This window comes from Bombina bombina, chromosome 3, assembly GCF_027579735.1.
Source record: "Bombina bombina isolate aBomBom1 chromosome 3, aBomBom1.pri, whole genome shotgun sequence".
Lineage (NCBI taxonomy): Eukaryota > Metazoa > Chordata > Amphibia > Anura > Bombinatoridae > Bombina > Bombina bombina.
The window spans coordinates 441,270,091-441,292,194 of record NC_069501.1 but is presented as its reverse complement, the minus strand read 5'-3'; the positions used below and the strand labels follow the sequence as shown (position 1 = coordinate 441,292,194).

Sequence of the window (22,104 nt, the reverse complement as noted above, 5' to 3'; positions counted from 1 at the left end):
TCTCTACGACCGATAACAGAGAACCTATGAAATAGACCCCGTAGAAGGAGATCACTGCATTCAAATAGGCAATACTCTCCTCACATCCCTCTGACATTCACTGCACGCTGAGAGGAAAACCGGGCTCCAACCTGCTGCGGAGCGCATATCAACGTAGAATCTAGCACAAACTTACTTCACCACCTCCATAGGAGGCAAAGTTTGTAAAACTGATTTGTGGGTGTGGTGAGGGGTGTATTTGTAGGCATTTTGAGGTTTGGGAAACTTTGCCCCTCCTGGTAGGAATGTATATCCCATACGTCACTAGCTCATGGACTCTTGATAATTACATGAAAGAAATAGGTTGCAGGAGGTAACCTTGCTGTACAAAAATCTTTTTAAGCAAACCCTCCAATTTTTTATCCATAGGATCTTTGAAAGCACAATTATCCTCGATAGGAATAGTAGTGCGCTTGGCTAGTGTAGAAACTGCCCCTTCGACCTTAGGGACTGTCTGCCATAAGTCCTTTCTGGGGTCGACCATAGGAAATAATTTCTTAAATATAGGAGGGGGAACAAAAGGTATGCCGGGCTTCTCCCACTCCTTATTCACTATGTCCGCCACCCGCTTGGGTATAGGAAAAGCGTCGGTGTGCACCGGAACCTCTAGGAACTTGTCCATCTTGCACAATTTTTCTGGAATGACCAGGTTGTCACAATCATCCAGAGTAGATAGCACCTCCTTAAGCAGTGCGCGGAGATGCTCTAATTTAAATTTAAATGTCACAACATCAGGTTCTGCCTGTTGAGAAATTCTACCTGAATCTGAAATTTCCCCATCTGACAAAACCTCCCTCACGGCCCCTTCAGATTGGTGTGAGGGTATGACAGAGCAATTATCATCAGCGTCCTCCTGCTCTACAGTGTTTAAAACAGAGCAATCGCGCTTTCTCTGATATGCAGGCATTTTGGATAAAATATTTGATATGGAGTTATCCATTACTGCCGTCAATTGTTGCATAGTAATAAGCATTGGCGCGCTAGAAGTACTAGGGGCCTCCTGCGTGGGCAAAACTGGTGTAGACACAGAAGGAGATGATGTAGAACTATGTCTACTCCCTTCATCTGATGAATCATCTTGGGCAACTTTACTATCTGTGGCAGTACTGTCCTTACTTTGTTTGGACGCTATGGCACAATTATCACACAATTTTGAAGGGGGAGACACATTGGCTTCCATACATACAGAACATAGCTTATCTGAAGGCACAGACATGTTAAACAGGCTTAGACTTGTCAATAAAGTACAAAAAACGTTTTTAAACAAAACCGTTACTGTCTCTTTAAATTTTAAACAGTGCACACTTTATTACTGAATATGTGAAAAACTATGAAGGAATTGTTCAAATTTAACCACAGTGTCTTAAAGCATTCAAAGCATTGCACCCCAAATTTGAGACCTTTAACCCTTAAAATGAAGAAACCGGAGCCGGTTAAAGTTTTAACCCCTCTACAGTCCCAGCTACAGCCTTTGCTGCGACTTTACCAAACCCAGGGGGTATACGATACCAAATGAAGCCTTCTAGGAACCTTTTCAAATACTTTCAGACCCACACACATGCAGCTGCATGTCCTGCTCTCAAAAGAAACTGCGCAGTAATGGCGCGAAAATGAGGCTCAGCCTACTACAGGGAAGGCCCTTCCTGACTGAAAAGGTGTCTAAACCAGTGCCTGACGTTAAAAAAACGTTCCCCAAATTTTATAAGTGTGAATATCAACATCAATCTTTATAAAAAGCCCAAATAAAGCAATCGATCTTGCCCATAAAAATGTCTACCAGTTTTATAACCCACATTAAGCCCTTTATTCTGTTTGATTAAGAAAATGGCTTACCGGTCCCCATGAGGGGAATGACAGCCTTCCAGCATTACACAGTCTTGTTAGAAAAATGGCTAGTCATACCTTAAGCAGAAAAGTCTGCTAACTGTTTCCCCCAACGGAAGTTATTTCATCTCAACAGTCCTATGTGGAAATAGCAAACGATTTTAGTTACTGCTGCTAAAATCATATTCCTCTCACAAACAGAACTCTTCATCTTTTTCTGTTTCAGAGTAAATAGTACATACCAGCACTATTTTAAAATAACAAACTCTTGATAGTAGAATAAAAAACTACAACTAATCACCACATACTCTTCACCATCTCCGTGGAGATGTTGCCTGTGCAACGGCAAAGAGAATGACAGGGGTGGGCGGAGCCTAGGAGGGACTATATGGACAGCTTTTGCTGTGCTCTTTGCCATTTCCTGTTGGGGAAGAGAATATTCCCTCAAGTTATGGATGACGCCGTGGACCGGACACACCAATGTTGGAGAAATGGATTTTGGCACAAAATTAAAGGGAAGAACACAGTGAATGTGGATCAGCAGTCAGAGTGAAGGTAATGAACCCAGGCTCACATGTATTGCAAGAAATCAAGCTCACACAGTGGAGATAGACAGCCTTAGTGGTTCCAGCAAGAGCTATATGAGCCACATACAGATGTGACCAAACAATGCATAACCACTTACAGACTTCCTGGTCCGTGTCAGGTCTTCTAAGGTAAGTACAGGCTCCATTTTCTCTGTCTCACTATCTTTATCATTTAGATGTTTACGTTTGCAGCTGATCTCCTTATCTAAATCACTGCAAGGAAATAAGAAGTGGATTACTGTATACTGTATTTAAACTTGGTGATTATGTTAGATTATGGATCCAATCAATGATTAATATGCAAAACCTCACACTTTAAATCACTGATTTCAAGCATTTTGTAAGAATCAATAATATTTTCAGTGTGAGGAGATGGAAATATCTGTGCAGCCCAAGAGAGATATTTTGAAGTTCTCTGAGAGAGCTAAAGCAGGTTGGGTGTGGTTTTGTGAGCATGTTGAGATAGATTGTGGATTTCTGAGTGGAGTCAGATAAACAGAATGTGAGTGGGCAGGTAGCTCAGCAGGCTCAGGTGGCATGAGTGAAGCAGCCCACTCGTGCCACCTGAGTAAGCCCAGACGGTGAAAGGGTGGAAGCCTGAGAAGGTTCAGATGGTAAAAGGGTGCAAACCTGAGCAGGCCCCACAGGTTAGAGTGCGGGAGACCAAACAGGAATAGCTGGCATCAACCGGTAACGGTGCAGGAGTGAGGCCAGGTAAAAACTGCAGGTGTTTTAATAGGTGCAATTTTGTGCATGCTCAGGCACAAGACTGCACGTGCTTGAGTGGACAATCTGCAAGAGAGAGCATGTCTGAGTGGGCCCAGGCAGCAAGGATGGAAAGCATATGAGTTTGAAAAGCCAGTGTAAAGGTATCGGCAAAAACTCTGCTAGTATATAGTTGTTTGAGCAGTTATGAACAAACATTTATTTATAGTGGTTGATGTCTGATCTAATGGTGTGGGTGTCTGCCGAGGTCTGCCAGTTTTCAGGTGTCAAAATGGGTTCAGAAAGGATTTGAGTAGGTGGCCGACTTTGTCTGGAAAGGCAGTGTGTGCCTTTCTTAGTTACCTTACTATTTTCTGCAATCGTTCACGGCGAGACTGTAAAAATTGTATCTCAGTTTCAAGCTCAGATTTTTGACCTTTAATCTCCTCAAATTCTCTCTCTATTTGTCGGACTGATTTACGAAGTAGCTGTTCTTTATTGTCCTGCACATGCCGACTGAGACGTGAAGTTTCCAAACCCTGGGAAGAACCAGAAGGACAGATCAAAAACACCTCTAAAATGTCTAATGAAAAGACCATATGATAAATTGATCAATTTAAAATCTAAAAGTATAGAACTCAGATTCTTTGACTACACTCACCTCAGCTCTCTTCTCTAGCTCCAGCTCCTGTTCATCCAGTTGTTCTCTTCTTTTTTTTAAAACATCCTCCTGGTGTGACAGATGTATAAAGATTTGGTTACATGTCCGCTGACTTATACTACACTCTCCCGTATCTAATCACTTTGTGTCCTGAAATCTCTCACCTGGATGTCTATCTGCAATGTTTGTGCCTCTAGATGCTTCCTTCGAATCTGTTGCTTTTGCTCCAAGGCCTGCAGTTGAGTCTCCTACAGAAATATAGAATCAAATAGAATCAGTTAAGTGACTGTGAAATGGTCTTCAGATGTGTAACAATTCTGTAGAACTCTAGCCTTAGTTCTGATATTCAGGTTCTAGTCACCTTGTCTTGGTAAGCACAACGTCTCTCCTCCTGATTTGTTTCCAGGATCTGACGTTCTGCCTCCAGTTCTTGTTCATGAATTTGCAACATCCTTCTCCGTTCTTCTTGTAGCATCTCTAGCATCTGGGTTCGCAGATTATGCTCCTGAGTGAATAGTAAATAGGTAGGATAGCTAACTAACATGCATTTTGTTCTTTTCAGTGCAAGGTGACAAAGGTACCAAAGAGGATAGGATGGGTCACAGAGACAAATCAGCCAAGAAGGAGAGTATGACACCTGTCATTTCTCCCTCCCCTGTGAAATATTAATGTGAACAGAATGTAAGAATTTAATTGCAATGTATATGAGCTGCAGGTTTACCGATAAAAGCCATTACCTGCTCCTCATACTGGGACTGCACTCTCTCTTGCTCCTGATCATGCTGCTCCTTCAGTCTCGCCATCTTTGTCTCATGATCCCTTTGCACCTCTCTTCTCTTTTCCTCCAAGAGATCACTAAGCTGCAGAAAGGGGATTAAAACAGTATACAAGTGAGTGCCTAGGTTGAAGATTTCAGAATTCTTAGCATAGGTTTCATAAGCCATTACCTCTCTCTCATATTCTAACACCTGGGACACTTTCCTGTGGGTGAGTTCAACGTCATTGGCTGTCTGGACATCATTCTGGGAAATCTGAAACATGAAATATTGATCTATAAAAGTTATACAATTTGTGCCAAGCATTGAAACTATTAAACATGTTTTTGTATTATGCTATAATACAATTTTGTTTTGAACATTGACAACTTACACCTTATTTTAATTTTGTTTTGTAATTATATGAGATTTATTGCAAGGAATTAAGTTATGGAATACAGCTGCAGATTGGTGTGTCATGTGCGAGGTAAAATTTATAGGAAGTAAAGGGGAAACACATTCAAGAAGACCAATTAAAACTTAAAAAAAAAAAAAAAAAAACCTCACAAATTCCATTCAAAAACTATGGGAAATACTTCACCTGGCCACCAGGAGGAGGCAAAGACACTCCATGCAGAGCATTGAATATTCCTCCCACTTCCCACATCCTACCAGTAATTCAAGCCGTGATAAGGAAATAGACATTAAAGGAGTAAAGGAGGTGTCTTGAGACACTACAGTATTTCAGGGTGGGTTCGTGAAAGAAAAGAATTTATTGTGTATGCATAAATTATATTTTCTTTCTAATGGCAGTGAGAGTCCACAAATTCCATTTATAAGCTATGGGAAACCAATATCCAAGCTGTGGAGTTCACAAAATATTTAGGGAAGGAAAGGCAGTCCTTAGAAGGAATATGAAACCCAAAATGTTTCTTTCATGATTTAAGAAGAACATACAAATTTTAAACAACTTTCCAATTTACTTCTATTATCAAATTTGCTTCATTCGCTTGGTATCATTTGTTGAAGGAGCAGCAATGCACTACTGGTTTCTAACTGAACACATGGGGGAGCCAATAAAAATCGGTATATATGCGCATCCACCAATCAGCATCTAGAAGCTAGGTTCTATGCTGCTCCTTTCAGCAATAGATAACAAGAGAAGTAAGCAAATGAAATAATAGAAGTAAATCAGAAAGTTGTTTAAATGATATGTTCTGTCTAAATCATGAACTCTTACTTATGATTTTACTGTTTAAAGGGACACTGAACCCAAATTTTTTTCTTTCAATTTTAAGCATTTCTAATTTACTCCTATAATCAAATTTTCTTTGTTCTCTTGGTATCTTTATTTGAAAAACCGGAATGTAAGCTTTTGAGTCGGCCAATTTTTGTTTCAGCACCTCGGTAAATGTAGCCCCCAATCAGCAAGCACTTTCCAAGGCACTGAACCTAAAATGGGCCGGCTTCAAATCGTAGATTACTGTTTTTTTCAGAGTAAATTAGAAAATTGCTTAAAATTGCATGCTCTATCTGAATCATGAAAAAAAAAAAATTAAGTTTAGTATCCCTTTAAATACTAGGCACCACTTCCGGAAGAACCTTTCTCCCAAAAGATGCCTCTGCTTAGGCAAAAACATAAAATTGGTAAAATTTTGTGAAAGTATGTAACAAAGACCAGGTATCAGCCTTACATATCTGTTGAACTGAAGCGTCTTTCTTGAAGGCTTAGGAAGTAGACATTGCACGGGTAGAATGTGCCGTAATCCAGGATGGGCCAGAAAGAAAGAGTAACTGCTGTGGCCTTCTGACCTTGCACTTTCCAGCAAAAAGAATAAACAAGGAAGATGACTGACAGAAATCCTTGGTAGCATTAAGATAAAACTTTAAAGCTCTAACATCCAGATTATGCAATAACCTCTATTTGGAAAAAGAAGAATTGGGACAGAACAACAATTTGATATTTGATATTGTGGGTTGAGATAACCTTAGGTAAAAACCCCATCTTTGTTCGAAGTACAGCCTTATCCAAAGAAAACCTCCAGATAAGGTGAGTCACACTGGAGGGCAGACAATTCTGAAACTCACACTTTCCAAGTTAATAACTTTAAAAAAACATAATTTATGTAAGAACTTACCTGATCAATTAATTTCTTTCATACTGGCAAGAGTCCATGAGCTAGTGATGTATGGGATATACAATCCTACCAGGAGGGGCAAAGTTTCCCAAACCTTAAAATGCCTATAAATACACCCCTCACCACACCCACAATTCAGTTTAACGAATAGCCAAGTAGTGGGGTGATAAAATAAGGAGTAAAAAAGCATACAAAAAAGAAGAACTGAAAATATAATTGTGCTTTTATACACAAAATCATAACCACCAAAAAAAGGGTGGGCCTCATGGACTCTTGCCAATATGAAAGAAATTAATTTATCAGGTAAGTTCTTACATAAATGATGTTTTCTTTCATGTAATTGGCAAGAGTCCATGAGCTAGTGACGTATGGGATAGAAATACCCAAGATGTGGAAGTCCACAGAAGAGTCACTAGAAAGGGAGGGATAAAATAAAAACAGCCAATTCCGCTGAAAAAATTAAATCTACAAAAAATAAGTTTTTCTCATAAATAGAAAGAAAAAAACTTAAAACATTAGCAGAAGAATCAAACTGAAACAGCTGCCTGAAGAACTTTTCTACCAAAGACTGCTTCAGAAGAAACAAATACATCAAAATGGTAAAATTTAGTAAATGTATGCAAAGAAGACCAAGTTGCTGCTTTGCAAATCTGATCAACTGAAGCTTCATTCTTAAAAGCCCAAGAAGTGGAGGCTTAGAATGAGAATGAGCTGTGATCCTCTGAGGAGGGGGACTGTCCCGCCTCCAAATAAGCTTCATCAATCAAAAGCTTCAACCAAGATGCCAAAGAAATGGCAGAAGCTTTCTGCCCTTTCCTAGAACCAGAGAAGACAACAAATAGACTAGAAGTCTTCCTGAAATCTTTAGTAGCTTCAACATAATATTTCAAAGCTCTTACAACATCCAAAGAATGCAAAGATCTTTCAAGAGCATTCTTGGGATTAGGCCACAAGGAAGGAACAACAATTTCTCTACTAATGTTGTTAGAATTCACAACCTTAGGAAGAAATTTAAACAAAGTCCGCAAAACAGCCTTATCCTGATGAAAAATCAGAAAAGGAGATTCACAAGAGAGCAGACAATTCGGAAACTCTTCTAGCTGAAGAGATAGCCAAAAGAAACAACACTTTCAAGAAAGTAGTTTAATATCCAAAGCATGCATAGGCTCAAAAGGAGGAGCTTGTAAAGTCTTCAAAGCCAAATTAAGACTCCAAGGAGGAGAGATTGATTTAATAACAGGTTTGATACGAACCAAAGCCTGAACAAAACAGTGAATATCAGGAAGCTTAGCAATCTTTCTATGAAATAAAACGGAAAGAGCAGAGATTTGTTACTTCAAAGTACTTGCAGACAAACCTTTAACCATCCTGAAGAAACTGTAAAATTCTAGGAATTATAAAAAAAATTCCAGGAGAATTTATGAGAAGAACACCATTAAATAAAGGTCTTCCAAACTCGATAATAAATCTTTTTCTTGAAACAGACTTACGAGCCTGTAGCATAGTAGTAATCACTGAGTCAGAGAAACCTCTATGACTAAGCACTAAGCGTTCGATTTCCATACCTTCAAATTTAGCGATTTGAGATCCTGATGGAAAAACAGCCCTTGAGAGAGAAGGTCTGGTCTTAGATGAAGTGGCCAAGGCTGGCAACTGGGCATCCGAACAAGATCTGCAAACCATAACCTGTGCGACAACGCTGTTGCTATCAGAAACACATACGATTGTTCCATAATGATCTTGGAGATCACTTTTGGAAGAAGAACTAGAGGCGGAAAAATATAAGCAGGTTGGTAAAACCAAGAAACTGCTAAAGCATCCACCATCTCCGCCTGAGGATCCCTGGACCTGGACAGGTACCTGGGAAGTTTCTTATTTAGATGAGAAGCCATCAGATCTATTTCTGGAAGACCCCACATCTGTACAAAGTAACTGACAAAATACATCTTTGGATGGAGAGACCACTCCCCTGGATGTAAGGTCTGACGGCTGAGATAATCCGCTTCCCAATTGTCTACACCTGGGATATGCACTGCAGAAATTAGACAAGAGCTGGATTCTGCCCAAAAAAGAATCTAAGATACTTCTTTCATAGCTAGGGGACTGCGAGTCCCACCCTGATGATTGACATATGCCACAGTTGTGATATTGTCTGTCTGAAAACAAAAGAATGGCTCTCTCTTTAACAGAGGCCAAACCTGAAGAGCCCTGAAAATAGCACGGAGATCTAAAATATTGATTGGTAACCTCGCCTCTTGAGCTGAGGACAGCTCCCCAACCTGAAAGACTTGCATCTGTTGTGATCACAGTCCAGGTAGGACAAACAAAAGAGGCCCCCTGAATTAAATGATGATGGTCTAACCACCAAGTCAATGAGAGTTGACTGTTGGGATTTAAGCATATCAATTGTGATATCCGAGTATAATCCCTGCACCATTGATTCAGCATACAAAGCTGTAGAGGTCTCATGTGAAAACGAGCAAAGTGGATCGCCAGTTAAAAGGGACACTGAACACAAATCTTTTCTTTCATCATTCAGATAGAGCATGCAATTTTAAGCAACTTTCTAATGTACTCCTATTATCACATTTTCTTCATTCTCTTGCTATCTTTATTTGAAATGCAAGAATATAAGTTTAGATGCTGGCCCATTTTTGGTGAACAACCACCAGGGTTGTCCTTGCTGATTGGTGGATAAATTCATCCACCAATAAAAAAGTGCTGTCCAGAGTTCTAAACCAAACAAAAAGCTTAGATGCCTTCTTTTTCAAATAAAGATAGCAAGAGAACCAAGAAAAAATGATAATAGGAGTAAATTAGAAAGTTGTTTAAAATGGCATGTTCTATCTGAATCAAGAAAGAAAAAAATTGGGTTCAGTGTCCCTTTAAGGGAATGATTGAGACTGAAGGTTTCGAAAAGCTGAAACCAATTTCATTTGTCTCTTGTCATGTCTAGAAAAGAAAATCTCAGAAACCGATAGTGATCTGGATGAATCGGAATGTGAAGATATGCATCCTGTAAGTCTATCGTGGACATATAATGACCTTGCTGAACAAAAGGCAAAAAACATAATTTATGTAAGAACTTACCTGATAAATTCATTTCTTTCATATTAGCAAGAGTCCATGAGCTAGTGACGTATGGGATATACATTCCTACCAGGAGGGGCAAAGTTTCCCAAACCTTAAAATGCCTATAAATACACCCCTCACCACACCCACAATTCAGTTAAATGAATAGCCAAGAAGTGGGGTGATAAAAAGGAGCGAAAGCATAAAAAAAATAAGGAATTGGAATAATTGTGCTTTATACAAAAAAATCATAACCACCACAAAAAAGGGTGGGCCTCATGGACTCTTGCTAATATGAAAGAAATGAATTTATCAGGTAAGTTCTTACATAAATTATGTTTTCTTTCATGTAATTAGCAAGAGTCCATGAGCTAGTGACGTATGGGATAATGACTACCCAAGATGTGGAACTTCCACGGAAGAGTCACTAGAGAGGGAGGGATAAAATAAAGACAGCCAATTCCGCTGAGAAATAATCCACAACCCAAATCAAAAAGTTTTAATCTCATAATGAAAAAAACTGAAATTATAAGCAGAAGAATCAAACTGAAACGGCTGCCTGAAGTACTTTTCTACCAAAAACTGCTTCAGAAGAAGAGAAAACATCAAAATGGTAGAATTTAGTAAAAGTATGCAAAGAAGACCAAGTTGATGCTTTGCAAATCTGATCAACAGAAGCTTCATTCCTAAAAGCCCAGGAAGTAGAAACTGACCTAGTAGAATGAGCCGTAATCCTTTGAGGCGGGGATTTACCCGACTCCACATAAGCATGATGAATCAAAGACTTTATCCAAGACGCCAAAGAAATGGCAGAAGCCTTCTGACCTTTCCTAGAACCAGAAAAGATAACAAATAGACTAGAAGTCTTCCTGAAATCTTTAGTTGCTTCAACATAATATTTCAAAACTCTAACTACATCCAAAGAATGTAAAGATCTCTCCAGAGAATTCTTAGGATTAGGACACAATGAAGGGACAACAATTTCTCTACTAATGTTGTTAGAATTCACAACTTTAGGTACAAATTTAAATGAAGTCCGCAACACCGCTTATCCTGATGAAAAATCAGAAAAGGAGATTCACAAGAAAGAGCAGATAATTCAGAAACTCTTCTAGCAGAAGAGATGGCCAAAAGGAACAAAACTTTCCAGGAAAGTAATTTAATATCCAGAGAATGCATAGGTTCAAACGGAGGAGCCTGTAAAGCCCTCAGAACCAAATTGAGACTCCAAGGAGGAGAAATTGACTTAATGACAGGCTTGATTCGAACCAAAGCCTGTACAAAACAATGAATATCAGGATGATTAGCAATCTTTCTGTGAAAAAGAACCGAAAGAGCAGAGATTTGTCCTTTCAAGGAACTTGCAGACAAACCCTTATCCAAACCATCTTGAAGAAATTGTAAAATTCTAGGAATTCTAAAAGAATGCCAAGAGAATTTATGTGAAGAAAACCAAGAAATGTAAGTCTTCCAGACCCGGTAATAGATCTTCCTAGACACAGATTTACGAGCCTGTAACATTGTATAAATCACTGAATCAGAGAAACCTCTATGACTAAGTATTAAGCGTTCAATCTCCATACCTTCAAATTTAATGATTTGAGATCCTGATGGAAAAATGGGCCTTGAGATAGAAGGTCTGGCCTTAACGGAAGTGTCCCAGGTTGGCAACTTGCCACCCGAACGAGATCCGCATACCGAAACCTGTGTGGCCATGCTGGAGCCACCAGCAGTACAAACTAACGCTCCATTAGGATTTTGGAAATTACTCTTGGAAGAAGAACTAGAGGCGGAAAGATATAAGCAGGTTGATAATTCCAAGGAAGTGACGTGTCCACCGCTTCCGCCTGAGGATCCCTGGATCTGGACAGATACCTGGGAAGTTTCTTGTTTAGATGAGAGGCCATCAGATCTATGTCTGGAAGCCCCCAGATTTGTACAATCTGAAGAAATACCTCTGGGTGAAGAGACCATTCGCCCGGATGTAACGTCTGGCGACTGAGATAATCCGCTTCCCAATTGTCTATACCTGGGATGTGAACCGCAGAAATTAGACAGGAGCTGGATTCCGCCCATACAAGTATCCGAGATACTTCTTTCATAGCCTGAGGACTGTGAGTCCCCTCTTGATGATTGACATATGCCACAGTTGTGACATTGTCTGTCTGAAAACAAACAAACGATTCTCTCTTCAGAAGAGGCCAGAACTGAAGAGCTCTGAAAATCGCAAAATATTGATTGGTAATCTCGCCTCCTGAGATTCCCAAACCCCCTGCGCTGTCAGAGATCCCCATACAGCTCCCCAACCTAAAAGACTCGCTTCTGTTGAGATCACAGTCCAGGTTGGACGAACAAAAGAGGCCCCTTGAACTAAACGATGGTGATCCAACCACCAAGTCAGAGAAGAACGAACATTGGGATTTAAGGATATTAATTGTGATATCTTTGTATAATCCCTGCACCATTGATTCAGCATACAAAGCTGGAGAGGTCTCATGTGAAAACGAGCAAAAGGGATTGCGTCCGATGCAGCAGTCATGAGACCTAAAATTTCCATGCATAAAGCTACCGAAGGGAAAGATTGAGACTGAATGTTTCGACAAGCTGAAACCATTTTCAGACTCTTTTCTGTAAGAGACAAAGTCATGGACATTGAATCTATTTGGAAACCTAAAAAGGTTACCCTTGTCTGAGGAATCAAGGATCTCTTTGGTAAATTGATCCTCCAACCATGTCTTTGAAGAAACAACACAAGTTGATTCGTGTGAGATTCTGCAGAATGTAAAGACTGAGCAAGTACCAAGATATCGTCCAAATAAGGAAATACCGCAATACCCTGCTCCCTGATTACAGAGAGAAGGGCACCGAGAACCTTCAAAAAGATCCTTGGGCTGTAGCTAGACCAAAAGGAAGAGCAACAAACTGGTAATGCTTGTCTAGAAAAGAGAATCTCAGGAGCTGATAGTGATCCGGATGAATTGGAATATGAAGATATGCATCCTGAAGTCTATTGTGGACATAATGCCCTTGCTGAACAAAAGGCAGAATAGTCCTTATAGTCACCATCTTGAATGTTGGTATCCTTACATAACGATTCAATATTTTTAGATCCAGAACTGGTCTGAAAGAATTCTCTTTCTTTGGAACAATGAACAGATTTGAATAAAACCCCAGGCCCCGTTCCAGAACTGGAACTGGCATAATTACCCCAGCTGACTCCAGATCTGAAACACATATCAGAAACGCTTGAGCCTTCACTGGGTTTACTGGAATGCGTGAAAGAAAAAATCTTCTCACAGGTGGTCTTACCTTGAAACCTATTCTGTACCCTTGTGAAACAATGTTCTGAATCCAAAGACTTTGAATCGAATTGATCCAAACATCTTTGAAAAATCGTAACCTGCCCCCTACCAGCTGAGCTGGAATGAGGGCCGCACCTTCATGCGGATTTGGGAGCTGGTTTTGACTTTCTAAAAGGTTTGGATTTATTCCAGACTGGAGAAAATTTCCAAACGGAAACTGTTCCTTTAGAGGAAGGGTCAGACTTTTGTTCCTTATTCTGACGAAAGGAACGAAAACGATTAGCAGCCCTATATTTACCTTTAGATTTTTTATCCTGAGGTAAAAAGGCTCCCTTCCCCCCAGTAACAGTTGAAATTATTGAGTCTAACTGAGAACCAAACAATTTATTACCTTGGAAAGAAAGAGAAAGCAATGTTGACTTAGAAGTCATATCTGCATTCCAAGACTTAAGCCATAAAGCTCTTCTAGCTAAAATAGCTAAAGACATATATCTGACATCAATTCTAATGATATCGAAAATGGCATCACACATAAAGTTATTACCATGTTGAAGGAGTTTAATAATGCTATAAACATTATGGTCTGACACTTGTTGCGCTAAAGCCTCCAACCAGAAAGTTGAAGCTGCAGCAACATCAGCCAAAAAAATAGCAGGTCTAAGAAGATTACCTGAACATAAATAAGCCTTCCTTAGAAAGGATTCAAGCTTTCTATCTAAAGGATCTTTAAACGAAGTACTATCTGCCGTAGGAATAGTAGTAAGTTTAGCAAGAGTAGAAATAGCCCCATCAACTTTGGGGATTTTATCCCAAAACTCTAATCTGTCAGATGGCAAAGGGTACAATTTTTTAAACCTTGGAGAAAGAGTAAATGAAGTACCCAGACTATTCCATTCCCTACAAATTACTTCTGAAATAGCATCAGGAACTGGAAAAACGTCTGGAATAACCACAGGAGGTTTAAAAACTGCATTTAAATGCTTAATAGTTTTAATATCAAGAGGACTAGACTCCTCCATATCTAAAGCAATCAACACTTCCTTAAGTAAAGAACGAATAAACTCCATCTTAAATAAATATGAAGATTTATCAGTGTCAATATCGGAGGTAGAATCTTCTGAATCAGATAGATCCACATCAGAAATAGATAAGTCAGAATGATGAAATATGTAAAGTTTTAAAAGACCTCTTATGTTTAGCAGAAATAGGAATAACAGACAGAGCCTTCCGAATAGATTTAGAAACAAATTCTTTAACATTAACAGGAACATCCTGAACATTAGATGTTGAAGGAACAACAACAGGTAATGGATTATTTCTAATGGAAATACTATCTGCGTTTGAAAGCTTATCATGACAAGTATCACAAACAACAGCCGGAGGAACAGTTACCAAAAGTTTACAACAAATGCACTTAGCTTTGGTAGAACCGACATCAGGCAGCGTCTTTCCAGAAGTAGATTCTGATCCAGGGTCAGGTAATGACATCTTGCAATATGTAAAAGAAAAAACAACATATAAAGCAAAATTATCAAATTCCTTAAATGGCAGTTTCATGAATGGGAAAAAATGCAAAATGAAACAAGCTTCTAGAAAACCAGAAGCAACTGAATAGTGAGACTGAAATAGTGTGAAAAAAACTGGCACCAGGAAAGACGCCCAAATTTTTGGCGCTAAATATAACGCCCACACATTTTGGCGCCAAGAATGACGCCCATTTTTGGCGCCAAAAAAACATCCGCAATACACATAGTCAAAAATGACGCAATTACATAAAAACTTCCGGCGCCAACTATGACGCCGGAAATGACGAAATTTTTGAGCCAAAAAAGTCTCGCGCCAAAAATGACGCAATAAATAGAAGCATTTTCTGCACCCGCGAGCCTAATAGCCCGCAATTTTTGAAAAAAAGTCAATTGAAAATTGAAAATTTAAGGTAAAAAAAATTTATATGCATTTTCCCAAAAAATGAAACTGACAGTCTGAATGAAGGAATACTGATTATCCTGAATCATGGCAAATATAAGTTTAAACACATATATTTAGAACTTTACATATAAAGTGCCCAACCATAGCTTTGAGTGTCATAAATAGAAATAAGACTTACTTACCCTAAGACACTCATCTACATAAAGTAGATAGCCAAACCAGTACTGAAACGAGAATCAGTAGAGGTAATGGTATATAAGAGTATATCGTCGATCTGAAAAGGGAGGTAGGAGAAGAAATCTCTACGACCGATAACAGAGAACCTATGAAATAGATCCCCTAGAGGAAGACCATGGTATTCAAATAGGCAATACTCTCTTCACATCCCTCTGACATTCACTGCACTCTGAGAGGAAAACCGTGCTTCAGCCTGCTGCGAAGCGCATATCAACGTAGAATCAAGCACAAACTTACTTCACCACCTCCATGGGAGGCAAAGTTTGTAAAACTGAATTGTGGGTGCGGTGAGGGGTGTATTTATAGGCATTTTAAGGTTTGGAAAACTTTGCCCCTCCTGGTAGGAATGTATATCCCATACGTCACTAGCTCATGGACTCTTGCTAATTACATGAAAGTAAATTGTCCTTATTGTCACCATCTTGAAAGTTGGGACTCTTACAAAACAATTCAAAAACTTCAGATCCAGAACTGGCCTGAATAAATTTTCTTTCTTTGGGACAATGAATAGATTCGAATAAAACCCCAGACTCTGTTCCTGAAACAGAACTGGTATTATTATACCTGAAAGCTCTAGATCTGAAACACACTTCAGAAAAGCCAGAGCCTTCACCGGATTTGCTGGAACGTGAGAGAGAAAGTATCTTCTCACAGGAGGTCTTACTCTGAGTCCTATTCGATACCCTTGAGCTTATCATGGCAACTGTTACATACTACAGCTGTAGATATAATCGCAGCTAACTTACAACAGATACACTTAGCTTTGGTAGAACTGTGATCAGACAGCAGGGTTCCAACAGTTGCTTCTGAGACAGGATCAGATTGAGACATCTTGCAAAATGTAAAAGAAAAAACAACATTAAAGCAAAATTTAGAATTTCCTTATATGGCAGTTTCAAGAATGGGAAAAAATGCAAATAGCATGGCCCTCTGAGTATATAGAAGGAAAGAGGCATATAGGAAGTGGGGTGAAAAATAAAGAAATTTTTTTGGCGCCAAGTATGATACACAACGCAAAAGGAAGTTTAAAATTTTCTGGCGCCAACAACATCCGGAAATGATGCAATTCGGGACATAAAAGACGCAACCTCATGCAAGGAAAACCTGGCGTTAAATAAGATGCCGGAAATTACGAACTTGCGTCATCAAAGACGTACCTTTGCGCCAAAAAAATTCTTGCGCCAAGAATGACACAATAAATAACAGCATTTTGCACCCTCGCAAGCCTAATTTTGCCAGAGAAAGAAAAAACAGTCAATTTGAAAAAAAAGACTATACCCCAGGTAAGACAAATAACTTCCTAAACATGCTTCCCAAACTGAAACTGACAGTCTGCAAAAGGAAATATACATAGACCTGACTCATGGCAAATATAAGTAAAATAAATATATTTAAAACTTTAATACATAAAGCGCCAAACCATAGCTGCGAGTGTCTTAAATAAGAAAAATATTGGTCGTATATAAGAGTATATTGTCGATCTTAAAAGGGAGGTAGGAGATGAATCCCTACGACCGATAACAGAGAACCTTTGAAAAGATTTCCCGCGAGGAAAACCATAACATCAATATGCGATACTCCCTTCACATCCCTCTGACAAACGCTGTACTCTGAGAGGAATTGGGCTACAAAATGCTTAGAAGCGCTTATAGAAGAAATCAAGCACAAACTTACTTCACCACCTCCATAGGAGGCAAAGTTTGTAAAACTAAATTGTGGGTCTGGTGAGGGGTGTATTTATAGGCATTTTGAGGTTTGGGAAACTTTGCCCCTCCTGGTAGGATTATATATCCCATACGTCACTAGCTCATGGACTCTTGCCAATTACATGAAAGAAATCCTCTTGATTTAGAGACCATTACCGGGAGAGAAGAGCCTGCTTGCTCAAAAAAAAAAAAAAACGCTTCACAGTTCTCCACACTTGGAATGTGGATGGCTGATATTTGGCATTGGTATGTCTCTACTCATTGCAAAATACAAGACACTTCAAGCATTGCCAGAAAGCTAAGAGTTCCGCACTGGTGATTAACATAGGCCACGGTAGTGATGTTGACTGATTGAAATCGACTATAACTGACAGAATGTAACTGGTGCCATGACAGAAGAGCATTGAAGATGGCCCTCAGCACTAGAATGTTGATAGGTAGAATCGCTTCTTCTGGTTGCTAAGTTCTTGGAGTTCTCAGAACCCCACAAAAGCACCCCACCCTGTCAAACTCTCGTCTGTTAAAATTTCCCAGGAAGGGTACAGGAAGCACATGCCCTGGAGAATGGGTTCCTGAGACAGCAACCAGGAGAGAGAATTTCTCGTCTGTGGATAGAGAGATATTACCTGAGACAGGTCTGGTCTGAATGATTTCCATTCCATTGCCTGAGCATACATAACTGTAGAGATCTCAGATGAAAGCGAGCAAAAGGAATAGCGTCCGAAGCAGCAACCATGAGACCTACCACCTCCATACATTGAAACACCAAAAGTCGAGGAGTGGTTTAAAGGGACAGTCAAGTCCAAAAAATGATTTAAATAGGGAATGTAATTTTAAACAATATTCCATTTTACTTTTATCACCAATTTTGCTTTGTTCTCTTGGTATTTTTAGTTGAAAGCTAAACCTAGGCAGTTCATATGCTAATTTCTTAGACCTTGAAGACTGCCTCTAATCTGAATGAATTTTGACCACTAGAGGGCATTCATTCATGTGTTTCATATAGATAACATTGAGCTCATGTATGTGAAGTAACCCTGGAGTGAGCACTGATTGGCTAAAATGCATGTCTGTCAAAAGAACTGAAACAAGGGAGTAGTTTGCAGAGGCTTAGATACAAGGTAATCACAAAGGTAAAAAGTGTATTTCTATAACAGTGTTGGGTATGCAAAACTATGGAATGGGTAAAAAAGGGATTATCTTTCTTTTTAAACAACAACATTTCTGGTGTTGACTGTCCCTTTAAAGTAAACAGCAGAAATGGTTGCACATGTTTGGTAGATATATGCTTGATACTGCTTGGCTGAAGGATGTGCGGGGAAGCAGTGTTGAGATGATGAAGAGAACAGCTGTGACAACTATTGGATTCCATATCGGAATCAGTCTGTTACTATGGTATTGAAGTGTATGGTAACTTGTTTATGGCCTGTAACTGTGCTTGACATGTAACACCGGTCATTAGCATTGAGACAACCATGATGCAACATATGTATTTAACATGTTGTAATGGAACTAAATAAAAAAGAATTTCAACTAAAGTTAACAGCAGGCAGCCTGAAATTTCTCCTTGCGTTGATCTGTGAGATAAATATGCTTGCTGATAGAATCTGATGATCCCTAGGAAGTTCACTCATGTTGGGAGTAATATAACTCTTTTAGGTTTAATTTCCAGATATGCATCCCAAGATACCAGAGAAGCTTCTCTGTGTGAGATGTTGCTAAATGTAAAGATGTCGCCTGAACCAAGATGTTGTCCAAATATGGCGCTACCGCAATGCCCTGTAGTCTGACTACAGCTAGGAGGGCCCTCAATACTTTTGTAAAAATCCTGGGAGTCATAGCTAGGCTGAATGGGAGAGCTATAAATTGGTAATGCTTGAAAGCAAAATGAAGGTACTAGTAATGATCTCAGTGAATTGGAATATGAAGGTACGAGTCCTTCAAATCTATAGTAGTCATGAACTGAGCTTCCTGCATGAGAAGAATGGACCCTTACAAACTTGTTGAGGCACATCGGGTCTAAGATGGGATGAGAGGTTTGAATAGAATCCTCTTCCCCCCTCTGCCTGTGGCACGGGGACAATAACTCCTATAGATACCAGACTTTCGCAAGATCCTTGATAGAAGGAGCCTGCCACTTGGAAGGCGAGAACAGAAACCTATTTTGTATCCCTGAGATATGATGTCCAGAACCCAAGGGTCCTGAATGGACTGAGCCCAAACCTCCTGAAACAGAGGTAACCTGCCCCCTACTTGACTTGAGACAAGGCCGGGGGCCGACCCTTCATGCTGATCTGGCGTCAATTTCTTGGCCTGTTTGTTCTTGTTCCCCACCGGGGTTTGGCTTGTCTTGTTTGGACGAAAGAAGCAAAAACTTCCCATAGGACGTCCCTTCTAGCTTTCTTATCCTGGGGAAGAAAAGCACGCTTACTGCCAGCGGAATCCAGGCCCCCGCCAAATAAGGATTTTCTCTTAAAAGACCAAAGATAGTAACCTAGACTTAGAGACCAATTCCGCTGACCAACACTTTTCCCAGAGAGCCCTCCTAGCTAGTACAGCGAAGTTCTTGGCACTGAGACAAATTATTTCAATAATGGCATCACAAATAAAGGAATTGGCTGTCTTTAGGGCCTGAATGCAGTCTTGGATATCCTCTAGAGGGGATTCTACTGAAATTAGTTCAGATAATGAGTCACACCAAAAAGTGGCAGGCCCAGCAACTTCAGCAATACCTACGGCTGGTTGGAAAAGCAAACCTCCCAGAAGGACCTTTCTCAGATATCCCTCTGACTTCCCATATATTGGGTCCTTGATGTATGTCTTATCTTCCAGAGGGATAGTAGTGCATTTAGCCAGGGTGAAGATGGCAACGTCTACCTTAGGGACAGTATGCCACACTTCAAAATAGCTATCTAGAAAAGAAAACTTTTTAAAAAATTTTTGGAGAAGGACAAAATGGAACAACATAATTTATGTAAGAACTTACTTGATAAATCAATTTCTTTCATAGTGGCAAGAGTCCATGAGCTAGTGACGTATGGGATAAACCTACCAGGAGGGGGCAAAGTTTCCCAAACCTCAAAATGCCTATAAATATACCTCCTACCTCACTCATACCTTAGTTTAACGTGTAGCCAAGAAGTGAGGTGTAAAAGAAGGAGTAAAAAGCATATAAAAAGAGGAATTGTAAAAAATAAAGTGCTTAATACAAAATAATCATAACCACAAAAAATAGGGTGGGTCTCATGGACTCTTGCCACTATGAAAGAAATTAATTTATCAGGTAATTTCTTACATAAATTATGATTTCTTTCATGTAAGTGGCAAGAGTCCATGAGCTAGTGACGTATGTGATATAATACCCAAGATGTGGAAATCCACGAGTCACTAGAGAGGGAGGGATAAAATAACAGCTAAATCCACTGAGAAATTAAATCCAAAATAATTAAGTTTTCTTTTAAAAAATTCTAAAAAACTCAAATCAAAAAGGCATTAGAATCAAACTGAGATAACTGCCTGAAGAACCTTTCTACCAAAGGCTGCTTCCGAGGAAGCAAACACATCAAAATGGTACAATTTAGTAAAAGTATGCAAAGAATACAAAGTTGCTGCTTTGCAAATTAGATCAACTGAAGCTTCATTCTTAAAAGCCCAAGAAGTGGCAACTGATCTAGTAGAATGAGCTGTACTCTCTAAGGCGGAGACTGCCTCGCCTCTAAATAAGCTTTGTGAATCAAAAGTTTCAACCAAGGATGCCAAAGAAATGGCAGAGGCTTTCTGATCTTTCCTGGAACCAGAAAACATAACAAATAGACTAGAAGTCTTTCTGAAATCTTTAGTAGCCTCAACATAATATTTCAAAGCTCTTACCACATCCAAAGATTGTAGAGACCTTTTAAGAGTATTCTTAGGATTAGGACACAAGGAAGTTACAACAATTTCCCTATTGATGTTAGAATTCACAACTTTAGGTAAAAATTTAAATGAAGTCCGCAAAACAGCTTATCCTGATGGAAAATCAGAAAAGGAGACTCACAAGAGAGAGCAGACAATTCGGAAACTCTTCTAGCAGAAGAGATATCCAAAAGAAATAATACTTTTCAAAAAAGCAGTTTAATATCCAAAGAATGCATAGGCTCAAAATGAGGAGCCTGCAAAATCTTCAAAACCAAATTGAGACTCCAAGGAGGAGAAATAGATTTAATAACGGGTTTGATATGAATCAAAGCCTGAACAAAACAGTGAATGTCAGGAAGTTTAGCAATCTTTCTATGATATAAGACAGAAAGAGCAGAAATTTGTCCTTTCAAAGAATTTGCAGTCAAACACTTATCCAAACCATCCTGAAGAAACTGTAAAATCCTAGGAATTCTGAAAGAATGTCAGGAATAATTATGAGTGGAACACCATGAAATATAGGTTTTCCAAACCCAATGATAAATTTTCCTTGAAATCACTGAGTCAGGGAAACCTCTATGACTAAGCACTATGCGTTCAATATCCATGCCTTCAAATTTAGAGATTTAAGATCCTAATGGAAAAAAACGGTCCTTGAGAAAGAAGGTCTGGCCTTAAAGGAAGTGGGCAAGGCTGGCAGCTGGACATCCGGACAAGATCCGCAAACCAAAACCTGTGAGCCCATGCTGGTGCTATCGGAAACACATGAGATTGCTCCATTATGATCTTGGAGATCACCCTTGGAAGAAGAACCAGAGGCGGAAAAATATAAGCATGATGGTAAAACCAAGGAACTGCTAAGGCATCCACCATCTCCGCCTGAGGATCCTTGGACCTAAAAAGGTATCTGGGAAGCTTCTTGTTTAGATGAGAAGCCATCAGATCTATTTCTAGAAGACCCCACATGTGTACAAGATGAAAACACATCTGGATGGAGAGACCACTCCCCCGGATGTAAAGTCTGATGGCTGAGATAATCCGCTTCCCAATTGTCTACACCTGGGATATGATTCGCAGAAATTAGACAAGAGTTGGATTTCGCCCAAGAAAGTATCCAAGATACTTCTTTCATTGCTGTTGTGATAATGTCTGCTTGAAAATTAATGTAAAGTTCTCTCTTCAATAGAGGCCACGCCTGAAAAACTCTCAAAATATTCTAAAATATTGATTGGTAACCTCGCCTCTTGAGGTT

The 22,104-nt window shown here is 39.5% G+C and overlaps 1 protein-coding gene across 1 annotated transcript in view; it reads right to left on the bottom strand.

The window, feature by feature from the left end:
* The window catches only part of LOC128652382 (centrosomal protein of 164 kDa-like), a 161,319-nt gene that overhangs the window by 65,957 nt on the left and 73,258 nt on the right, over positions 1–22,104 (bottom strand). Inside the window, exons 18-24 of the mRNA XM_053705319.1 lie at positions 4,764–4,847; positions 4,554–4,676; positions 4,178–4,321; positions 3,981–4,064; positions 3,817–3,885; positions 3,519–3,694; positions 2,549–2,663 (exon numbers count right to left, since the gene is read on the bottom strand). Coding sequence (XP_053561294.1) covers positions 2,549–2,663; positions 3,519–3,694; positions 3,817–3,885; positions 3,981–4,064; positions 4,178–4,321; positions 4,554–4,676; positions 4,764–4,847 — 795 coding nt within the window. The remainder of the gene's footprint in view (positions 1–2,548; positions 2,664–3,518; positions 3,695–3,816; positions 3,886–3,980; positions 4,065–4,177; positions 4,322–4,553; positions 4,677–4,763; positions 4,848–22,104) is intronic.